At 32.1% G+C, this 10,337-nt stretch overlaps 1 protein-coding gene across 3 annotated transcripts; it reads left to right on the top strand.

The window, feature by feature from the left end:
- Positions 1–3,074: 3,074 nt before the first annotated feature.
- LOC104105414 (axial regulator YABBY 5-like) lies at positions 3,075–9,211 on the top strand. Of its 3 annotated transcripts, none has more exons than XM_009613702.4 (6): positions 3,075–3,466; positions 5,207–5,326; positions 6,243–6,381; positions 8,068–8,116; positions 8,222–8,297; positions 8,839–9,211. In XM_009613702.4, exons 1-6 carry the CDS (start codon positions 3,386–3,388, stop codon positions 8,950–8,952), a joined length of 579 nt encoding a protein of 192 aa, XP_009611997.1. In that variant the 5' UTR covers positions 3,075–3,385; the 3' UTR covers positions 8,953–9,211. The 3 variants fall into 3 exon arrangements, with proteins under 3 accessions (XP_009611997.1, XP_009611999.1, XP_009612000.1); XM_009613704.4 differs by having other exon boundaries at positions 3,089–3,466; positions 6,249–6,381; XM_009613705.4 differs by having other exon boundaries at positions 3,243–3,466; positions 6,252–6,381.
- Positions 9,212–10,337: the final 1,126 nt, after the last annotated feature.

The raw sequence follows: 10,337 nt of genomic DNA, 5'->3' as shown, positions 1-10,337 counted from the left end.
TCGGACTGTGCACGCAAATCGAGAAAGGTAAAAATAAGTTTTTTAAGGCTTAAGAGTGCAGAATCGAGTTCTAAACATAAGATGATATTTTTGGGTCATCACGTGTTGTCATATTCACTATTCTCTTCCTGACTCTGCGCATCTGCTAGATCCCGATTAAATATGTCGTCTTCAGGCAATTGAGTAAGGACAGGACCTTCAAGTTGCTCGTTTTCACTACACAACCAATAAAATAATGAGTTACTCAAATTGATCCAAACTTTACATATAGCTTTATCACTTCACTTACAAATCATAATGTGTTGATATCTCATGATGGGCATTATCCTGTTGATGATGACTCCCTGATGGACCACCATGATCCAACACACCAAAACTAGTAAAATTCATATCTGGCAGGTACCCCCTTGTGGAATATATGAGTGTTAATACAAATTCAATACATAAAAATAAACATCGTAACACAAAGAAAAATTGAAGTTTACCACTCGGCTTGTGGATTATGTAAACTAGGTGAGAAATTATTTCCTCACTCCTCATTCGCCCGTGGAGATAAGTTTAGATCAGGCCAAACTCTTTCACCTGGAACCTGTTCGGCTAAAACTACTCCAAAATAACCACCCGATGATTGAGGGATATCCCTACTTTGCGCAACCTCATTATTGTGAACGTCTTCAGCCTTGACGTACATTTCCAACAGTTTTATCACAAGAAATTCCCGGTATTCATCTGAAGTCCTCAAAAAATCTCTCAGAGTTTCATCGTATTCAATGTTAAACTCAGCATAACAAGAAACCTCTTGCGGAGTCACGGAATACGGATATCTTCCGGTTATTTTAATACTCATCGAACGTTTGCTCACACTCATTTTTTTTACATAATAACGATACCAATGTATCGTACTCCATTGTAAGTGGCAACTTAACATGACACTGTGGAGATAAACTATAGCTTACTGAGTTATTCATCACCACAACCTCACCCCCTAATATAATGAAACCATAATTCTTCGCTCTTCAAACATTATGACAAATGCAAAATAACTTAACGAAGAAATATTTCAGGAGACTTGAAAATATTTATGAATGGATTTTTATAAAATCCTTAACCTCTTTAAATAAGGCAAAAACCAGTATGGGGGTACAATTATTTGAGGTATAGCGCCTTAAATATGGGCGCTATATCCAGTTAAATTATTGTTATGTCAGTTAAGCCCAGAAGAATTATTGGTGGGCCCACATAATATATATAGCGTTGTACATTAGGGCTTTATATATGTATAATAGTGTATATGAGTGTATAAACACATCTTATACAATATTATACACTTTTATACACCTTTATACAAGCGTCTGTAGACGAACTTCTTCCATGATTTTCAGTTACAATTCTTGTTCAAAATAAGTCCAAATCTCCATTAAATGACTTCAAATTTTATATACAACCTTCTTATACTATTTCTAACAAGTCTAAATAACACCCACTCCAAATTTCTCATAAAATCAAATTCGAAATTTAAAATTAAAAATCTAATTTTTGCCATCCAAATAGATTTAGTTTGTTGAACTAATATTTGAGTTGCAGATACTGATTCGAAAATTAATTTAAAACCTTGAGCAATCTTTTTTTTAAATTAAATAGTAATTTTGAGAACCTATTGGAGTTGGATGTTGAATCTTAGCCTATTATTTTTGGGCTAGTTGGTTATAAATTGAAATGTGGGCTATAAAATTAAAAAGTAGGGACCCAAGTTGTTCTTATGTGAAATTTTTCCTTTTTTTTCATACATTTTGATTATTTGAGTCCAAAAAAATCACATTTTAATTTCGGATTCATAAAACTATTGTTGGATGAGTCTCGCCCAAAATAAAACTTCTCATCTAATCCCAAAACATTCCAAATGCATTAATATCTTGTATCGCCCCCCTCGTCCGCTTCACATTATCATAAAGGAGAGACGTGGTCATTTAACCAGATGATGACTGATGACTCCCACCCACTCATTCCTTCAATCATAACCCCCCCCCCCCCCCAACCCCCCCAAAAAAAAAGAATCCAATATCTAGTCCCCCACTCTCTCTAAAATCTAGAATCTCATATCCTCCAAACTAACCTTTTCTATATTTGAAAGTTAAACTTTCTTTTTTACTATTTAACTCATACTCACTGGAAATATTTAATGCAATATCAGTAACATGTTATACAATCATAATTGCCTTAACTTCTAATTATTTTATGTAATATCATAGATTCTTTTATGCTCTCTGTGTAATAAAGTTAGTAAACACTTTCTTTATATAGCGTATAAATATTACACTCTTTTATAAAAAGTAGTTACAATAAACTCTTTATTTTGTTGTGATTCTGTTCATTTTTACTTGTCTATTATACTAAACATATACTTTCACTTTTATTTATTCATTTTAGCAAATCAAGAAAAAGATAAAAAAAAATTTCCGTTTTACCCTTATCATTAACCGTTCATTCCCCAAATTATTTTTCATGACTTTTTGAAATGGTATTATTTATTAGGGGTAAATTTATAAAATACATGCTCCATTTATTTTTTTCTAAAAGGAGTATAAAATCAAAAGTGGACAATTAAAAGTAAAAAAAATGAGTATTGTAGTTAAAGTTGGTCGTCTCCGCTTTTGCGTACTCCATTAATTGATACTACGTAAGTACGAATAGATATGCATGACAACAATACCACATATATACCACTATGGATCTCGTACTCCCACTACTTCCTTCACTCACTTCTCATCCTTCATTCCAATCCTCCCCTCCCCTTCCCCACCCCACCCCACCCACACCCCAAGTTGCATAACCCTAGGGGCAGATGTAGTGTTGATTACGAACTCATCTGTATATTAAGAAATTCAAAATATTTATAAATATTAATTTGATAGTGAACTTCGTTAATACTATAATATTAATTTAAAATTTATAGAAATTCATAAACTTTAGTATTTTTATAGAAATTCGTAAATTTCAAATTCTGGATCCGCACAACTTTGCTCCAATACCGACCAGACCAATTCCATCCTATCCATCTCTTCACTCTAATATGTGTTGTTTTGTACCCTTGCTTTCATTCATCTCCCTAAAATCATACCCATATTTATCATCCCTCCTTACTAGGTTTTTCTTCCCTTTACACTTTTTTCTTTCCTGTCTTTGTGAACTTTATCTTTCAGCTTTTTCTATAGTTTAATACTAACAAACACTACATATGTTCATATTTCTTGATTTGGACACTTCAATTCTAACTCATCTTCTTCTTCTTTAGCTTCTTTCTTGATTCTATTTTTCCTTGAACCCTTGATCTACCTCGTCGATCCGCGATTCCCGGCCAAAAACCTTAAAAGGACAAAACGAAAAAATGTCTCTAGACATAACATATTCGCCTTCCTCGGAACGTGTTTGCTATGTCCACTGCAACTTCTGCAACACCATGCTCGCGGTACACTTGTCATTTTTCTTTCATTTCTTGAAATATTTTGTTCCTCTCCTCAATTTTACAACCTTGTAAAAATTTACCATGCATGCTGGCCAAATATTTAGATCAAATCATGAGGAAAAAAACTCCATTTTCTAAGCTCATGTAGATAATGATAATAATATATAGTTCAGATCCTTTTCTGGAATTTATTTTTATGTGAAGGCAAACCTTGTGAGAATTTACAAAATTATATATATGGTGAAATGAAGTCTTTTTTTGAGTGCAAGGGCTAGAAAAGTGTTATAGGGTTGGAGAGAATTTGCTTGAAAGTGGAGTATATAATTGCATATTTTATGTTATTCTTCTACTAATTGAAACCAAGTTTTCCTTGTTTCCTTTTCTGGGGGTCTTCTCTTCAGTTGGAAAGTTTAAACTAGGAAGTTAATGGAATGGAATATGAACTGAGATCCAGTTTATTCCAAAACCTGAGTATGAATTACTGATTATTCACTTTACTTTGACTATAAAGCAAGTTTTTCTATTTTCAGCAGATGCATATATAGGACTTGATCCCTATAACAATAAGTAGGGCTCCAACTAAATACTTCACTATTTAACAAGTTAGTTACTCGTACAAAGATATAATTGGATTTGCTTACTAATTGGTTAACGTTTCCTTTTAATTCTTCAATTTATGCTCCTCTTTTAATTTCCCTTAGGTTCGTACTTCTGGGCTGATCATAAATAATTGTGTACTCTAATCTTCGATGCCATTAAATTCGTTTCCTGAATATAAAACAGTAAAGATCATGTGGGGTGGGGTTTTTTCCTTCAGTCTATCGTACTATTCATTTGTCCATTGGATAATACTCAACTCAAAACATATCTTTTTCTTCTCATTAATCTACTTTAGTTTCTGTGAAAAACAGATTGATAGAAAGAGTTCTCTTATTATTCTTCTTCCTATCTTAGGCTAGTTAGATAAACCCTTTCGATTTGGGCATATACAATGAGTAGTTATTCCGCTTGAAAAGAACTAATGTATGCATTACGGTATATAAACTGTCTACGTCGCGCTCCTTGGGTGAGGTTCTTTCGTTGATTCTATGTGAACGAGGAATATTTTGTGCACCGGAGTTACTCTCGCCTTCTTACATTTGAAAAGAAATATGAAGAGGGTAGTGTGTCATCTTTTTATTTTTTTAAAAAAAGGAAGTTTAATTGCCTCTTAGTCATTATGGAATTCATGATAGTTTCTGTTCTCGTCATGTCATTGTCTTTGTTCAGTACTCTCTCTTTTCTCACTTTTCTGGTGACTGAGCAAAGGTCAGAAAAAGTCAAGAGCACCGAAAGGAAAAGGAAAGAAAAGGAAGAGAGTCCAAGAGGTTCCTTTAAAAGAAGATCCTTATAGTTATAACCCATTTAAGGAATGGGAGTTGTAGAGTCTAATATCTTAGCCTTTTAGTAACAGTTGTAGTACTAATTTTAGTAGTAGGAGAGAGATGGATATGTGAGCCTTTGTGTTTTTGCACTGTGAAAGCTACACTAACAAAATACACCATTTTATTGTAAACTCCATTCTTTGAAGTCTTAGCTATTAGAAAAATAAACTAGATTCATCTCAAACATATGGATTTTCTAGTTCATGCATGTGTTTGGGAAAAGGGAGTTTAATAGAAATTAATATGACATTAGACTAGGTATATATATATGTTAAGAAAATACGTAAAAGTCTTCAGTATTAATATGTATTGTTGTCAGGTTAGCGTTCCATGCAACAGCATGATGACAATAGTAACAGTAAGGTGTGGACACTGTGCAAATTTGCTTTCTGTTAATATTGGATCTTTGCTTCAGTCTCTCCCCCTTCAAGATCTACAGGTATATATACATATATACTACTAGTAGTAGTTAGTCCATAATCTTTTTAGTGTTTGTGTTCTCTTTCATTTGGTTCTTTCCTTGGATGGTCAAACAAGAATGTGGAAATAGTGCTTTTTACTTATATTCTACTCCCTCTGTCTTATTTTGTGATGTATTTTTGACTTTGCACTAAATTTAAGATAAGAAGAAATTATTTTGAAACTTATAGTTAACAAATCCGGGATGGTTAATCTAGGATGAAACAACCAAATGAAAATAGTGTCTTCCAACACCAAATACATGTATTATATTTTTAATACAATAAACCATACATCTATTTAAAAAAGTATATTTGCTAAATAATTTCATTATTATTCAATTTCCGTATTGTAATCATAATCACAGTATATCGTGTTTTCAAACCAAACAACCACTAAAGAGTTTAACTTGTATACACTGATCGCGTGAAGAATTGTTACAATATTAGGTCACATTTACCTATTAAAATAGGTAACCTACCTTATTTTTAAGATTATAAATTCTGATTTTACAAGGAGTTACCTGGATTATGACCTGTTTTACACCATTAGTGCATATAGACAAGGGAAGCAACATTCTACAACAAGTCAAATTAAGTAGTATAAAGGTATTATAGTCAGTGTATAAATGAAATCCATTTAGTTTGAATATGGTTTAGTCCCTAGTTTCACATCTTCTGTTTTCTTCCTTAACGAGGCCAGCCTTTGATACTCTACTTGATTATAAATACATGCAAATTACATAAACTAGTAAATCATCAGTACTTTACTGTCATTAATTAGTCTATCTTTCTTGAATTAATCTTTTGTTTTTTGGGGTAAGGGAGGGAAGGGAAGTGTCATATTAATTAATGCTCATATATATATATATGGCTCTGATCTCATTTACTTGAAAGAAGCAGCAGAGACAACAGTCGTCAATTATTGAAGATGCTAGTAAAGCTTGTGGGTCATCCTCTTCTACCAATTATCACAGATTTTCTGCCATTGCTACTACTCCTGAAGATGATCAACCTAGAACCATGCCTATACGCCGTAAGCTCTCTTTCTCTCTCTCAATTTCTTTTGATCTTATGTTATATATATATTTCCTGTGTTTGCCTTGCCGCGCCAATGTAACCCACCAACATATTTACCTACCAGCATAGTCAGATCCAGGATTTAATATTTATGGGTTCCTGCAACAATCTCGAGTAAATTTTCAATAGTAACTGGGTTCACATTCAAACATTTATAGATATTTAGTAAATTTTTCGAACACATTTACGCTGTTTGAACAAAAACTATTGGGTTCACGTGAATTCGTAGTTCGCAAGCCCTTGCCTACCGGACATTATTAAATCTCACTGTATTTTGATGATAAGATTCCTAACTAAGTGAGACTTGATTAGAATGCATGTCTTGTCCTACCGTTGGAATTGATATGACGAAAGTCACAGAGACAGACACCTAGCTTAGTAGTAGTACTCTTTGTTTTGTAATATGAACGGAATACCCCCATTCTGATATTTTTCTTAAAGGATGCTACACTTATCTCTCACTAGTTATCTAAAGGAATCCGAGAGAGCTTAATTAAAGGGTTTTGGATTATTCCATCCATAACCTTAAAGTTTCGGATTCTTTCACAGTTGTCAATATAAAAAAAAGAGTTTCTAGGTGTGTATTGTTATCAAAACTCTCCTTCCGTCCCAATTTATTTGATGCATTTCGGATTTTGAGTGTCACATGAGTTTTTCTTTAATTTGATCACGATTTTCTTTTGTATGCCTTCTAAAATATTTTAAATTATTAAGTATTATGACTTGTAGTAGTACTTTTGAGGTAGCTTTCAAATATATATATTTTATTTCAAAATAGTTAAAGATTTTATATCTGAATTCATAGTGAAATTTGCTTGAAATCTGAAATACATAAAATAAATTGGGATCAGATGGAGTAGAAGGTTCATACTTCATAGTAGTAGTAATTTAATGTAATATGTGGAGTACAGTTTTTATTTTATTTAATAGGAGTTCGTGGAAATAAATCTGAATATGAGTATGAGTTTTAAACCTACCCTTTCTTTGTCTTACAAAATTATGCGCAAGTTTACCTTCACGATAGGGGACCAAAATCAATTTAACTTCAAAGAAGAGCAGTTTATACATCTTAAGAATTCTGTACAAATAGAAAGGCCACTTGTCATGTTGTGAATTGGGATGATCAGTACCATGACAAATTTGCTAAAGGGGAGTGCCTGAAGTGAACTATCTGCTTTAATTTACTTAGGATCTGAAGTTGATTGTGACATTACTCTTCTATCCAACTTATCATTAATAAGTATATTGAAACATTGGTTAAGTACTTCTGTATTATTTGCTGCACCCCTTTTTCTCTTAGGTCTTTTCTTGGAATAAATAGGTTTAGAGCTCAACATTTCTTGGAATCTTGGAGTATATCGTAGTTTTACCTAAACCATACCTTTTTTAATTTTAATTTTATAAAGGACCATTATATTGGTGGAGGTTAGGCCATGACTCCTTGGCCCTTGCTGTTTATAGCTTAACATTAATAACAATAATTATGCTTCAATGTCAAACATGCTATATATATATATATATATATATATATATATATATATATATATATATAGCCTGAATCAAAGAGTTAAGGGTTCATTTACATTATATTTAGACAAGTGACTATGAAATTACGTAACTCCATTTAAAAATCATGTTGCAGCACCAGAGAAAAGACAACGTGTTCCTTCCGCCTACAACAGATTTATCAAGTAAGTTCAATTATTATTTTAATTACTGTAGTATGTAGTGTACGTAAGATGTGTGTTTGCTTATGTATATATATCTATATATGATGCTGTATATTCAATGTGTAGAGAGGAGATCCAAAGGATAAAGGCCAGCAATCCTGATATTAGTCACCGTGAAGCTTTTAGCACTGCTGCCAAAAATGTAAGCCGTAGCATAAAAGATAAGTATATAGATTTTCTGTGACTGATCAGAATTAGAAATAATTATTTCAATTTAAAGTAACTTTTGCTATGTGGATAAGTTTAGTCGTATGAAGATATAGAATGAAATGATAAACACTGCATGCATGTAATAATATATATATATATATATATATATATATATATATATATATAAAATCAATATTTAGGTGCAAAGTGTTTTATTAGTTAGACAAATCAATGCTATAAAATCTTGGGATACTTCTCTTGCTCTTCTTTCTAGCTTATCTGTTACCTTTGTGAAGATATGGTTTAGTTGAGGAAAATAGTAGAACCCTGTACAAGTTTCAGCTAACTATTCAAGTTTTTAATAAAAAATACTCCAGCTTGAAAAAGGCAAATTTAAAAAAAAAAATTAACCTTACTATGTGGATTTTTAGGTTTTCCACAAGGACAAACAGAAGAGGCACTAAATAGAAAACAGTGACTAAAGCTTTATCTATCTCAAGATTTTACCTTTTGGAATTTACACTATTTTGCAGTGGGCACATTTCCCTCACATCCACTTTGGACTAAAGCTGGAGGGCAACAAACAAGCCAAATTGGATCATGCAGTTGCAGGAGAGGGTCCTCAGAAATCTATTGGTCTCTATTAAGATCTAAATTATGATGACAAATAGTAGTATACTTGGAAATAAAGAAGAATTTTATATCTACAAATATATAGGTGAGATAATCTCTCCAAACTAATAATCTTTCATTTTTTTTTCTTTTTTCAGAATGATCCCTTCTAGGGCTTGGATTCTTTGTTTATTTTTTCGTTGCTTTAATTTTGTGTTTTGAACAACATATATATGTTGTAATATGTAACTAGCTTTTATGATTATTACAATGATACACGCTTTATGTTTATAACTCTTTTCAATTGTTTGTGTGAGCACACTTAATATTTTCTTTTTAATCTTGACTTTTAGTTTCAATTAGTTGAACAACGATTAATTGTGCTGCAGTGAGAGTATCTCTCATTGATTTGTTCAGGAGAATAAAAGGTAACGCACGTTAGTGTTAACTGGGGATCTATCAAAAAATAATGATAGAAAATCCCACTACTGTTAGAATGTAACCGAGTCTAATCGGGTATTTGGGGTTCATACGTGTAGTAGATATAATTACTACATAAATTGTACCTACGATAATGTTTAAATTTTTAGATATGAAATGGTCACGTGATTTAATGTGGTTTTACATCAAATATAAATTATGGTTTCAAGTCCTATATATATAATACTTTTTTCTATGTAGTTTTGAAATATATAAATTTTGTTTTTAAAAATGTCAAAATTAATAACTTTCACCCTATATATTACATAAAGTGAAATAAAGGGAATACTAAAATATATTCGAAGGTATCAAAAAATATACGTTGTTGGAAAGATACCAAAGCACGTTCACCAAGTTAGCACCAAGTCACTATACCCCTTTCATTTTGAAGGGTGGTACTTATTTCTTAACCAATTTGGCTTTCCTGAAATAAACATTACAACCAGTAAATTGAGGTACATATATAGAGCATACGAGTGACCTTTTTAATTTTTATTTTTAATCATCTGTTATACGAAATCCACATATTTGACTAATTCGAATAACGACGATTAGAGTTACCAAGGAAATTAAAGTAAAATGTTTTCTGTCGAAAGGTGGGGGTTGAAACGGAGTTGATAGTAACAGTTGAGGTGTTCATCAGTCACAATCAGAGAGGAGGACAGAAAATTAACAAATCAAGAAATGGGGACCAATAAAACACCAAATTTGATAGCACTGATAAACAAATGAAAACCTCTATTGTTAAATCACGTTTCTTCAGCACAAACACAAACACAAACCAAACGTACTACAGCAGCTTTAAACGAAAGATATTATTGTTTGGTTTTATGGCAGCAATAGTCATGCACGCTACTACTTCCAAATATGGTATGAATGAAAGAGAAAACTCAGTTAAAATTTTTGAAGATATGTGATTGCGTGTCACAACAAATTGCTT

Source organism: Nicotiana tomentosiformis, chromosome 6 (assembly GCF_000390325.3).
Source record: "Nicotiana tomentosiformis chromosome 6, ASM39032v3, whole genome shotgun sequence".
NCBI classification, from domain to species: domain Eukaryota; kingdom Viridiplantae; phylum Streptophyta; class Magnoliopsida; order Solanales; family Solanaceae; genus Nicotiana; species Nicotiana tomentosiformis.
The sequence above is the reverse complement of the archived record's forward strand: the minus strand, read 5'-3'. Positions and strand labels throughout refer to the sequence as shown.

Excerpts from the sequence above, each read along its gene's own strand:
- LOC104105414 (XM_009613702.4), top strand. The coding sequence starts at position 3,386 with ATGTCTCTAGACATAACATATTCGCCTTCCTCGGAACGTGTTTGCTAT. Across the intron at positions 5,327-6,242 it reads TCCCCCTTCAAGATCTACAG|AAGCAGCAGAGACAACAGTC; the intron begins GTATATATACAT and ends TTTACTTGAAAG. Across the intron at positions 8,298-8,838 it reads TTAGCACTGCTGCCAAAAAT|TGGGCACATTTCCCTCACAT; the intron begins GTAAGCCGTAGC and ends ACTATTTTGCAG.